We start from the raw sequence: 13563 nt of genomic DNA, 5'->3' as shown, positions 1-13563 counted from the left end.
GGCTCAGTGGATTGAGTGCCAGCCTGCAAACCGAAAGGTTGCCTGTTTGATTTCCAGTCAGAGCACACGCTTGGGGTGCCTGCTACAGGCCCTAGCTGGGGGCGTGCAAGGAGCAACGGATGTATCTCTCACACAAGCAACCAAAGTCTCTCTCACACATCGATGCCTCTCTCCCTCTCTTTCTAGCTAAGGAAATAAATAAATATCTTTTGAAAATACTTAATAAACCTAAATATTAATAACTTTTAATGTCATACCTGAGTCTTTGTGTTTCTTTTGTTTGGGTTAATATTATTTCAAGAGCACGTGGGGCAAAAACTATGTATACACAAATATGCAATCCAAGTGAAAGATATAACTTGGGAGCCCTAGAAAGAGGCAAATTTCTTTCCTCTTTTCAGTAAGAAGACTACAAACCATGGACCACAACAGAGAATCATGGTCGTGTCTCTGGTTGTTGAGATATAATCCACATACCATGCAATTTGCCCATTTAGAATGCTCAGTTCAATGGTTTTTAGTATATTCACAGTGTTGTAGGTTGTGAATATTTTTAAAGATGTTTTGGTTCTGCAGTTTTATGAATTCATCTGTTAACTATTATAAGATCTTGATGCATATGCAGAGAACACATGACCTAAAAATTCAAATATTTCCCATAGCTAAAGAGTACAGTTTGTGATAACCTTATGGACCCATTCATTCCAGTATTATATTGCTCCTGCCTAGCAATAGAAACTTAGATAGTTATACATCAGAGCAGTAAAGAGTAAAACTCAAAACCCTCACGCTGAGTAAAAGGAGACATAAATTCCTAGCTCTGAAATTTACTAGCACAGTTTCTGCTAGTATAGTACAGGCAGAACAGGTAGCAACGAATCAGTTTTTCCGTGATCGGAGGGACCCGACAGGAATCATCTGTGATCTTAAAAACAAAACAGAACAAAAAAACACCGATGCTCGGGCCCACCATAGACAGATGAGATGCCTAAGAGTGAGGCCTGGGCATTTGTTTTCAAGCCCCGAAGATGATAGGCATGTATGCGTCTGGCAAAAATCGCTGCAACCACTACTCAATGCATGGATGAACTTTCTGGCTGTGTCACCCCAGCAAGTGATATAACTTTTTCTGTGTCCTAGTTTCCTCATGAGTGAAACAAGCATTCCTAAATACTTCTTGGCACTAGGTGGTTGTTGGTATTAAATAGGAATATATGGAAATGGTTTGAAAAGCAACAAGGACAACAAAAATGTAAGTTGGAAAATCCTCGTCATCACTAGTAGCCATCCTTGCGACTACTGTATAAAGTGGGATCTGAACTGGCTGCAGTTCTTCAGCTGGTGAGGCAGATGCTCTGAGCACCAGAGGGAACAACAACACTACTTTGCTTCCTGCCTTCTGAGCGTCTTTACTGGCCGCCTTTTTTCTTCAGTGGCGTAAAGAACCAAATATGGCTTGTTACTTCATTTCAGGAATGCTCACATATCCTTGAGACTAAACTTAGAGAAATTCAGACAGATCTTCTGTCAGAATACACAGTCACGAAAAGTACTGCCTCACTGTTTTATTTAAACAAAATTTGGAGACCCCAGTAACAGGACCGCTTTTCCTGTTCATAATTGCCACAGGACAAGTGATTCAAACTTTTTAAATCATTGCTCTAGTGAGGCAGACCCTTTTCCTCTTTCCTACTGGAAAAAAATAACTATGTGGCAACATCCAGGAGGGCTTTATTTCAGTACACTACGTTAGGTTTTCACTGTGGTAGGCACTCTGGATTCTAGTTCCAGTCGGGTTCATCTAGTACTGCCTGCCAGTGGAACCTCGGTCTAGTTACTACTCTCTCTGACCCTCACTTCTCCTTTTCTTAAGATGATTCCACCGACTTAGACAATTAGTGAGATCCATTTCATTTTGCCACTGACTTTCTTCAATTTGGCTCTCTCATAGATACCTGCACTTCCTTTATCTCTCCCTAAAGAGTTGGGGCCGTAAGCAATCACCAAAATTCAGTACGAACCTCCATCAAGGCTCCGGGACGCGCGTTTGCTTGCTGTACGCTCGAAGTGAGGGGCGGGCCTGTCGATCAGAGCGCTGGCTTGCCTGGTCTGAGCCTGAGTTCGACCGCTGTATCGAAATTTGGATCCCAGGGCAAGAAATTTGCTCTTAGGAATGGTGTCTGTAGACGTCAACCTGGGGGCAGAAAAAAACCATAACGATCATATAGTATATATTTATTTCACTCCAATGAGATGGTGAGATCAAAGACAAAAATTTAGATTTTTAAAAGTTTCAACATTCTCAAAGTTTCCTTATAGTTAGTAAGAGAGATTTCAAATCAATCATCATTATTTTAATTCTATGTCATTTCTCAAAGCGATATATCATTCACTTGTGGCCTATAGTAATAATGTTATCTTACATAAATAGGGCCTTATGGTTTTCAAGCACTTTTGAAGCACCGTAACGTTTTCACTACGTCCCGTAATATTGTCATGATTTTAGAGATCCAAGAAACTGAACCTCAAGAAGTAAGTTACTTGTCTAAGGTCACATGGTTGTTAAGAGTCTGGGCAGTAACAGAGGCCGAGGCCAGAGCTCTTTTTCCACTCCACTAGAACCAGTCTGTCAAGCACACTCCAAACCCCATTAATGCCCGGTAACCTATTTAATAGGTTATCTGATGTATTTTCAACTCAGTTAGGAGCCCCGTCTTCTTTTTATGCAGGACCCCAGGCTCTCTTTTGTAGTGGCATGGACTGCACTGAATTGAAACAATTTGTGTGCCGGTCTCCACTACCAGACTGTGAGCTCGCTAAGGGTGAAGGATAGAGACTATGACTTACTCTTCTCGGTATTTTCACCTCTGGCATAGTGCCTGGCATGGATTTGGCACTCAACAAATGTTTGCTGAATAAAAACTTACTACATCAATTACTATAAAAAAAGAGTATTTTTTTCCTTGGAGATAGTTCATTTTAATTCAGCAAATACCAACTTTCTTTTAAGCAATGGAGCATTACATGTTAATATATCCTTTTTATTTTGATGCAATGGATTTAAACATGCTATCCCCCAAGTAAATTCATTGGCTGCAGCTAAAATATATACCATAGATATTAAACATTCAAATAACTTTTTTCACTTTTCCTTACCTTTTTTCAAACTTCTATTTTCTTGGTTTGATTTTAAAGAAGAGGAAGATGAAAGCATAAAAAAGTATCTTAATGCCAATAATTAAGATTCTTTAATTGGCTATAAAATGTACCCTCATGTTTTATTTGAAATGAGAATCAATGTTATTTTCCCTGACGTTTCTTCCTGACCACTGTGCTAGAGCACTACGCATGACATGAAATTACAAATAGAAGGAAAAGGTATTGTGATTCTCTCTCTTGAGAGCCATTCATGCACTCAAATTTATTTATGAATGACATGACATGAGGTCTTGGATTTACTTCAAAATAACCTGGGAAGCAGTGGGAAGAAGTGGGTGGGGCTGTAGATAAACCGAGACTGGCCTTGGGGTGAAAATTACTGAAGCTGGGCGACAGGTCCCGGATGAGTTCATTACTCTATTGTCTGTACTGTTGTTATGTATGCAATTTTCCATAATAAAAGAACTTGTCTTTAAAAGGCAAGCTGACCATAAAAAGCTGGCTCTCCTTTCAATACAAGTAATTATTGTCCATGGTCTGTATTTTCTGCTAGACTTCAGTTCTTGTGTTATATTCTCAGTGCCTACTACAGTACCTACACAAAGGGGAAGCACAGAGAAAATGCTTGGTAAATGAATACAGGGAGTTAATGATATGGCCTCTTGAAAACCAGAGGAGACAAAAACTTTTTTCTACCTCCTGATTATTTGATACAATTGGGCTTCAAAGATGGTTCTCTTTGCTCCCTTCCTGGGCGTGGTTAGGGCCAAGATAATGATCAGTTTCATATCTTTAACCTTCCAGTAAACACCCCACAGAAAGCAGTCAGGCATTGCTTAGAGAGACTGCATGCGGAGGTAAGTGCGGGTACCTCCTCCAGAACGAACAGACTGATTTCAGCTCCAGTTAGGGCAATCACAGAGCCCCTATAAACACAGGGTCCTAGTGCTCACTTCTCTTGTTCTTCTACCGTACACAGAAAGGTGCTCTGGGAGTGTTGAGGCATGATTTTCAACCCAAAGGAGAAATGGATTCATTTTGTCTTGCTTAAGATGATCTTACCTGAGCTAAATAAAAGAATGCCAGCCACACAAAGAAGGGAATTTTAATAGCAGGCTTAAAATAGAAACATGCACAAATAATTTATCCTTGAAAAACACTTAAGTGGGAAGAATACCTGAAAAATGTGTGATGCTCTACACAGACTTTCCATAATTTCTTAGCTGCTCGGTAGCTGGGGAGTTTGAATCCAATGGTACTTTCATACTGTTCTTGCTATAAAAACACAGATAAATATAGAACATAAAGGATTACTTGACTACAGTAATACAGGACCAGAGAAATATGGTGCTATGGAAAAGGTCATCAAGAATAAAAACAACATTCCTCATCTAAAGACATAAAATACTTGAAATTTTCCCTACTTACAAAAAGAAATATACTTACCGAGGTGACTTTTTCCACAACCAGGAAGCCAGGGAATGCATCTTATTTTGTTCAGAAACACACACGCACACAGAGCACATTTTTCTGAGCCATAATTAAGTCACCTTTTGACAGTGCAGACACTGCCCTTCCATAAGGTCACCGCCTGCACTTGGGATGCTAGACTACTTCATGCTCAGGGAATGCCATAGATACGATTCCTCCAATCAATATTATTATGCAGTCCTCTTTTTTTTTTGTAATAGGAACTAAAGATTAAAGATTTTGGCTCAAATCAATTCTTGAATTATTGTCTTCTCTTTATATTCTTTTGGTTGATCATTAATCTATCTCAATACTTCTTTTCTTTCTTTTTTTTTTTTTCATCTGCACCAGAGGACATTTATTTTCATTGCTTTTTAGAGAGAGGGAGGGAAGGAGAGAGAGAAACATTGACTGGCTGTCTCCTGTATGCACCCAGTCCAGGGAAATCAGACCCGCAACCTAGGTATGTGCCCTGACTGGGAATCGAACCCTCAACCCTCTGATTACAGGAACATGCTCCAACGAACTGAGCCACACCAGCCAGAGCTATCTCTGTACCTCTTTGACTGAAGCAAACCCTATCCTGCCAGGGCTACTAGAAACACTGTCCTGCTGGTCCCTTGCTTCTTTGTTTCTGCCTTAGCATACTTAAAATGGAAAGGAAACTAACATTTATTTCTAGTGCCCATTATTGCCAACGACAATATGATGAGATAGTATTACACATGAAAAAGCTGAGGTCAGACAAGTTACTTCTCAGTCTCACAGGTATGAAGTGGCAGAACCAGAATTTCATGGTTTCCACTAAACCATGCTACTTCTGAATCATCTACTGTAGTCATAATACTTCACTGCTCAAAATCCTACTGTTGTTTCTGATTGCCTTCTTAAAGTAAGGATGCTGTATTTTCAGTATACAGTATAGAGTTGACATTTAAAGAAACCAAGGACTTCAACTATCAAACTTATTAAAATTTGTGTGCATGTGTATGTATATATATATGTATAAATACATAGAGCCTCTGCCTTCCCACATTAAAATGTAAGATTGTTGAGAGATGGACTCTCTCATTCACTGTTCCTCTCCCCGAAAATAGTGCCCGGCACAAAGAATGCCATCGATTAGTATCTGTTGACTAAATGACTTTTGGATTTGAAACTCTTCATTGGAAGACAGTGATTGCTGTGACAGGCACAGGCAAATAATTATGGTCGTAAGTAAATGCTTCAGTGATAATCCTTATGAGACTTTTAATGTTGCACGTTCAGTATTTTGATGCTCAAATAATGAGACATTTTCACCAGCAGGTGGTGATATACACACAAAAGCCACTTTACATTAGTTGGATGTTTTCCTGCTTATATCGTTTGCAGCTGTCATCTCGTTTGATCTCCAACTCTGACAGAGAAAGTATTTACCCGCCTTGAATGATAAAGAAGCTGAGCTTTAGATTTCTCCAGGGTCTTTTATTTAGTAGGTGGCCAAGTAGGAGCTAGAACTTTTTTAAACATTTAATTCCTACTTGAACAATTTTCCACTATACCATGATTGCTCTTTAACATAAAAGTTAAATTTGGTCAGCTTCAGTATATCCTAAAACTTGCCCACCAACTAATAACTGAATTATCTGACACAAAGTTAAATAACTCTATTAGAAATCTACAAGTTGGCCCTAGAATATATTCCCAGTAACTACTTAGAAGCTACACATACAAATGTATTTTAACTATATGAGGTAAGAGATTGGTGATACAAACCTAACTTAACCCCACAATTTAAAAATGTCATGCTACTTAACTGCAAACTATTTTCTATCAAGATTTTACCTAGAGTAAATGACCCAAGTTTCACTTCTGGCCATGGTATGTTTACTTACATAAAGAGGAATGCCCCAAAACCAGTGGTAAGGAGGAGAAGCCTTACAGGACTGATTTAGAAAACAGAGCATCAGCTCCTGCATCCTTAACTATAGAGAACTCTTAGATGACAAAACAAGTAAAACAGGAAGGAAGAGACATTTTAGACATGATCTGTGTTTGATTCAGGAAGAAAGAAACACAAGTTCTGTACCTCTCCAGGCCGAATCTTGATGAAAAAGCTGCTACGTTTATAAGAAATCTTCAGCACTTTGGGCCAAGGAAAGCGGTTAATTCTCAGCTTATCTTTGTAAACCAGAAGGCCGCTAGAGCAGACACCCAGGATGATATCCACTCCCTCCAAGTCCTGAAAGAGAGAAGCGTTAGCATCTCGTTCTTGAGCAAAGTGCTCAACACACTGTCGACTCTTACTAGACAATCGGAAGCCATCAACAACCAAAAACAGTAATAATCACAACCCATGGGACTATTCGACCTATGTAAAAATGTCATTACTCTGCCACTTTAAAAAAAAATCAATGTTATTACCTATTACAAATATCTTTAAATGTCCAAAATAGACACAATAATTCTATTTCTGTAATCTGTTCCAAGAAAATAATGCAAATCACAGAAAATACTTTATACAGGAAAATGTTCAGAATGTTATAGGAGTGAAAAACTGGATATAACCTAAGTATTTGAGCACGAGGGTTACATTATTGTCCATCCTTTGGTGAAATAAAATGTGGCCATTAAAATAAGTCCATAAAATTTGGGAGATAAATGGGAAAATAATTGTTTTGTAATGTTAAGTGAAATAAAGCAGGTTAAAGCTGCATATACAATTTGATCCCAACAATATAAAAATATACATAGAAGAAAGATGAATATACCAAAATGTTAACAATGGCATTTTTTAGGTGGTACAAATTATGAGCAATTTTTTATTTTAGTTTTCTGTACTTTCCAATAATAAAGAATATGTGATTCTTAAAAACATTTAAACATCACAAAAACTTATATATGTGTGTAAAAAATTCAAACAATACAGAAGTGTGTAAAATAAAAGTAAAATTCTACCCTCTCTTCCCACACTCCTTCACAGTAACCAGTAATAACTTGATAATTTCCAGGATTATCATCTTATTTTCTAGGTATATACAAATATGTTTAGGTAAGACATACACACATACCTATTACTAATAGTTATTATATTATATAATTTAGATACATATATATCACCTTTCTAATCAGGAAAACAATGAGGAAAAATTACAGTCCAGTCCTTGAGGGTAGAAATTGTAGCTTAATCATTTCTGTATCACCCCGAATACTGTCTGTTATTGACAACATACTCAATAAATGTTTACATTAAATTTGTTACCTGCCTACATTATTATTCATAATTTATTATGACAAATATCAGTAAATTCTTTGTCTCTGATTTACAACACTTTTGAATCATTGAGACTGACAAATTAAAGAATTTCATAGTATTTTAGTAACAAAACACATTAGGCTTAAACCTTTGATCATTAGCATAAATTATTCCATTCATTACTAGTGACTCTGAGCGAACGTCAGCTCTTCTCTTGTCCAAGAACATGTCTCACACCCTGGAGGGAGCAACTGCTGGAGGGAGCAATACAGCCGCCGCCGCCACCTCTCAAAGCCGCGTGAAAGGTCGCTGGGCTTGCGTCTCACCTTCCTTTACAACATTCCTCCCGTAAAACTGAGCCTCTGCCACCAAAAAGGCCTTCCTTAATGATCCAAAAAGAGACACCAATTTCCTTTTACCACGCCTGTCTGTATATGAAAGGTCTAGTAAACACTGATGTTCTCATTTGGCCTCTGAGTTCTAAAATACTCAAACCCACCACTATCATAATCAGCAAATAATTACTACAGTAGCTGTGGTAGCTGCCTATCCTATACATATACGTTTAAGTCAGCACACCATGTGACTGCCTGGAGGCCAGAGCTTAGAGCTATGTATACCACCAAACATCACGCACAGCTAAAATCCTTTTTAAAAAAAATGATAAAGTGGATATCCCTCCAAAAATCATAATAGGTAAAGGAGTTAACTTTATTCCTATACAAGCTCAGTGTGAGAGAATCACAGATTCTTATAATTATGTTAAGTATATTAAATTATAAATATCACCCCAAGGTAAGAAAGAACAGTAAGAAAAATAGTCATATTTACATGTGTCTTTCCTCAAAGAAAATTTTATTTTTTCTTTTAATTAGATTCTATTGATTGTGCTATTACCAGTTGTCCTGATTTTTCCCTCTTAGCCCCCCTCCACCCAGCACCCTCCACTCCCTCAGGCACTCCCCACACCACTGTTCGAGTCCATGGGTCATGCGTATAAGTTCTTTGGCTTCTCCATTTCCTATGCTGTACTTTACATCCCCGTGGCTATTCTGCAACTACCTATTTGTACTTCTTAATCCTCTCACCTCTTCACTCATTTTTTAGAGAAAATTTTAGAAATTAAATATATGTTAACATCTATATCTGCAATTCAAGGAAACTAAATTTCACCTGAGTTAATCTCCACAGATGATTACTATTTAGACAAGTAATCAACACCTAGAGTTAAATGCTTCTTGACTAGTTCTCTCCCAGAACTAAGTGTAGAGAAATGTATCAGTGCCTACACGTGTGTGTACAAGCACACTCAAGAAGCAGGAATTATATATAGCTCCAATTCAACGACTATGTAACTGAGAATTTTTCAGAAGAGGCCCTCTTAAATTCTTAAGATATGTGGGTACAACTATATCTCTCAATTGTATGTTCTGGAGAAACAGTTTGCTTTACAACACTTGGGAAAGGAACGTGCTACCTGACTTCCCCATCTATTCCAGATAATTACTGAATCAGCAACCAGCCTCCCGCAGGAACTGAGGAGCAAAACCAAACAATTTCAGTTCTGGAAACATAGCTGACCTGATGATATATGAGGCTTCCTACCATCTACTTTACAGAGTTACAGATTACATAGATTCAAGTTACAGTACTCAGCCCAAAACAGTCCGGAGTAACATCTTAAGAAAAGCACTAACACGCAATAAAATTTTAATAGAATTAATGTAACAAATAAAGAAAAGACTTCAGATGTCAGATACTCAGGTGGGAGAAGCCTGAAAGGTCATTTTAGGCCAATCACCCACCATGTGTTTGAATGTCCTTTTCTAAATTCCTTCCAAGCGATTCTACTGCCTCTCTCTGAATACCTCCAGCGAGAAAGACCTCACTGCCTTATGAGGTAGCTCTGACTGTAGACAGTTTGTCAGAATGAGCTGAACAGTCTTTCCCTGTAGTTTCCACTTTACTGCCTCTAGTTCTGCACTTTGGAACAACAGTAAAATCTCCACTTCACACACCAATCCTTTAAATACATGAAGACAGACATTATGCCTTCCCAATTTTCCCTTCTGTGGGCTAAGTAGCCCTATTCCTTTGCTGGTTTCTCATGGGACATAGTTTTGAGTCCCCTCTTCATGCATCCTAGTTAAGTTCCTCTAAACGAACCTCTGATCATCCCTTGAGCCCTTTCCCTCAAAAACTCTTCGGCCTCCCAGCCACTCCAGTAGCTGAAGATGACAGAAGCCCAGCGACTTCCCTGAAGTACTCATTCTGTTAGGTTGCATTAAGCAGAACCAGGATTAAAGCTCAAGTTTCCAATTTCATAACTCTGTGGTTTTCAAATGAGCCACTATCACTCATGCCATGTGCACGAGAATCACCGAACAGCTTGGCTCAGCAGATTGCCGGGCTCTGGGCACAAAGTTTCTGATTCAGCAGTTCTGGGATGGGGCCCGAAATGTGCATTTCTAACAAGTTCCTGGAGATGCTAAATGCTGGTTCAGGGATCACACTTTGAGAACTGCTACCTTCAGCCCGTGGGTCTCAGATTCAAGCATAGATGAGAACCGTTTGGGATGTTCATTAAATCTGGAAACTTAGCCTCTCCTCCGAAATAACTCAAAATAAATCTGGGAGGAGTTTGGGAACCTGCATATTTAACAAACGCTCCAAGTGAGTCTGACATAGTGGCACTGGCTGTGAAACATGCATTGATGCCACTCTATATTTTCAAATGCATCTGCATTTTGAGAAAACATAATTTCTTTTGCTCTGGGTGCTGTACCTTTTGATCTATATAGTGGCTTGGATATGCAACTTGAACTCTGATGGTGGAACTGCAAAGGGGTAATTCAATTTATATACTTGATATACTTGATTGCCTCAATTTGTAGACTTAAAATTCTAACATGAATTCCTATCTCTTTAGGATATTTTACAACAACATCCCAGATAAATGTTGGTAAGAAGCATTTTATGACACAGGTCTGACACGTGCATGTGAATAAAGGCCAAAGTTGTCATTACCTTTGCTTTGTGGAGGTCAACACCATACATGGACAACTTTTTGGCATTCTCAAGAAATTCCAGGTCAGCTTGAGCTGGAGTCATGGACCTTTGATAGGATACAAATTTAAAACTCTTTCAGTGTCACAGCATCAACATTTACAATAATATTTGTATAATCATTATATTTTATATAAACACATCAACATATATGCACCAATATGTGTGTAGATAATAGTTCACAGTTCTAGAAGTAGAATATTATGGAAAATGATTCTTAAAATATGCCTTCAAATAAGAGTTCTTAAAGAAACAAAAAGCCCACCAAAAAGCTATCAGAAAAAGTTAAAAAAAAAATCCTGCTAAACAATGTCCTTAAAGTAGCCCCATCTGCCATCAGTTCTGCCCCTCCCTCTCCTGAGCCTTTTCCTCCAACACACATAAACTCCACCCACTACGTTCTCTGGCTAAAAGGGTGACCAGATTAAATCCTCAGAGGGCAGGGTACAATTTACAATATCCTCTTAGTTGCCTTTTTCTCGCCATCCCCCTAAATTGAGTTATTATGGAAATTAAACAGGAGGGCAGCTGAAGTTACTTAACTGAACTCTTAATGGGGGCAGGCTTGATGAAAAGAGAATTTCTGGTAACAGATGGTGTTCCTGCCCACTGATCTAAACAAAATAAATTGGTTAATAGAAGCATGCAGATAATGGGGCTGCTTTCTCTGTTATTAAGATGTCTTCATTACTAGGCATATAATGAATTTCACTTGTTTGAAAACAATCAGTCTCATTGCCTAAACATTCACTGTGACGGTCTTTCCTTCTCCTTTTTAACTTCCCTCTCTTTGGAAAAGTGCTTATGAGCAGTTACGTTGAGCTTTGGAGAGAAAGATACCACTCCTAGTGCTGCACGGTTCAGACCAATCAAATATAACCTCAGAGTAACAAGAATGCACACATTCCCCCAAAGAAAAACCATGGAAATGCCTGTTTCCCGTAAGACTGGCTCAAGCTATATAAAGCAGCAGTGGCCTGTTCATTTAACAGGATGGAAAACGTCTCTTCCTAACCCATCTGTCTTTACCGTCATTAAAAAGGACAAAGGGTTTCTCGGAACAACAACCAAAAAAAAATCTTGGGAGAGAGGGAGCCGATCTGTTAACGTCTCAGCCTCCCTGAATAAACTGCTTTTCACCAGCACCGCACTATCACGTCTGAGCTCTGTTTCTTAATGGATCTCAAATTGAACACACACACCAAAAAAAAAAGGAAAAAATAAGATATTTACAAATCTGTATATTTAAGTCATTAAAAACATCTCAAGAAAGTTTTGTGGTCCCCCTGATCCCTCTCCCACATACGTAAGTTAAATACTTTTATAATTAAGGTTACTCCAGTCATTTTATGGTTTTTGTTGTTACTATTACTGGTGGCTTGAATTTTAGGATCTTGAAGCTCGAATGGAGCTGGAAGGTTACAGAGTCCAACACTTTCATTTTGCTGATGAAGAAATAGGCCCTGAGGGGTCACATGGTCATGGGCAAGTTGTAACTCCTTGTTTATGGCAGCAAGATCTAGTCAGGACTCAAGTTTTATCGCTTGAACTGGAATCCTGGCTCCTGTATTTAAAAGTGGTGACCTGGTGTCTCCTTCCATATCCCAGCTACAAAGAATCATAACAATACTTCCGAGACTAGGACAGGTAATGACTTTGGTCTGTGCTGAATGAATAAATGTGACTGGTAGGACAAAATGAGGTAATGGTTGTAAAACTGCATTATAAAATATAAATGTTTATTATTATTGCAAACTTGTTTCTGATGGTACGGTGATAAAGCTTATGCAGCTCATAAAAGAGAAATGATTTGGACCACATGGATTTGAAGACAAATTTTAAAACATTAAGTGAAGCAATCATGACAAAATCTTCCCTAAACTCACTCCTCCAACTCTAAGGGAACTTAATGGAGTCAATCAATTTCAATACAGATTTAAATTTCAAACTATGTGGTTAAGTGCTTTTCTGAGTAAGCATGCTTTAAAACTGTATTGTGGGAAGGTAGTAAAAAGAGATCTTTAACTTTATAACTTTCCTTATTAGTTGAAAATAATATAATTTAACAAATTTTAAAACACACAAACTTAAAAGTTACCTGTAACACAAAAACTAGTACAAAATAATGTTGAATGTAAACTGTAATTGAAAAAATAAAATCTTTAAAATAAGTTACCTATAATACAAGTAATGTTTTCCTGAACCGTGAGAGTAAACTGCCAATCTAATGACTCATCACTTCCAAGTGTGTGTCATTCCTACAAATAAGGACATTCTCCTACATAACCTCAATATAACTGTCAAAACTACGAAATGTTAATACATTACTACCATCTAACCCCCATTCAAGTTTAGCCAGTTTCAAAAACATCCTGCATAGCAAAAGGGTCCAGTTTAGCATCACAAGTTTCATTGAGTTCATGACTCTTTAGTCTTCTTCGGTCTGGAACAGTTTGTTAATCTTTGTTTCATAACCTGGATCTTTGGAAGATCGTAGGACAATTATTCTATAGAAAGCCTCCTCCGTTTGGGACTGCGGTTCTCCACGAGTTGATGCACATTCTGTATCTTTGACAGCAACGCACAGAAATGGCCCCGGGTCCTCAGTGCACCCTCACAGGTGGAACACA

General features: G+C 38.2%; 1 protein-coding gene across 17 annotated transcripts in view; it reads right to left on the bottom strand.

The window, feature by feature from the left end:
- The window catches only part of EPB41 (erythrocyte membrane protein band 4.1), a 166224-nt gene that overhangs the window by 48274 nt on the left and 104387 nt on the right, over nucleotides 1-13563 (bottom strand). For all 17 annotated transcript variants that reach the window (XM_045859204.1, XM_045859199.1, XM_045859201.1 and 14 more), the window contains 4 exons: nucleotides 10895-10982; nucleotides 6701-6853; nucleotides 4337-4434; nucleotides 2022-2194 (listed from right to left, as the gene is read on the bottom strand). In XM_045859204.1, the coding sequence (XP_045715160.1) occupies nucleotides 2022-2194; nucleotides 4337-4434; nucleotides 6701-6853; nucleotides 10895-10982 (512 nt within the window). The remainder of the gene's footprint in view (nucleotides 1-2021; nucleotides 2195-4336; nucleotides 4435-6700; nucleotides 6854-10894; nucleotides 10983-13563) is intronic.

This window comes from Phyllostomus hastatus, unplaced genomic scaffold (assembly GCF_019186645.2).
Source record: "Phyllostomus hastatus isolate PE091 unplaced genomic scaffold, TTU_PhHast_1.1 phas_scaffold_182, whole genome shotgun sequence".
Taxonomy (NCBI): Eukaryota; Metazoa; Chordata; class Mammalia; order Chiroptera; family Phyllostomidae; genus Phyllostomus; species Phyllostomus hastatus.
Note: the sequence above shows the minus strand (reverse complement) of the source record. Positions and strands in the feature narration are given on the sequence as shown.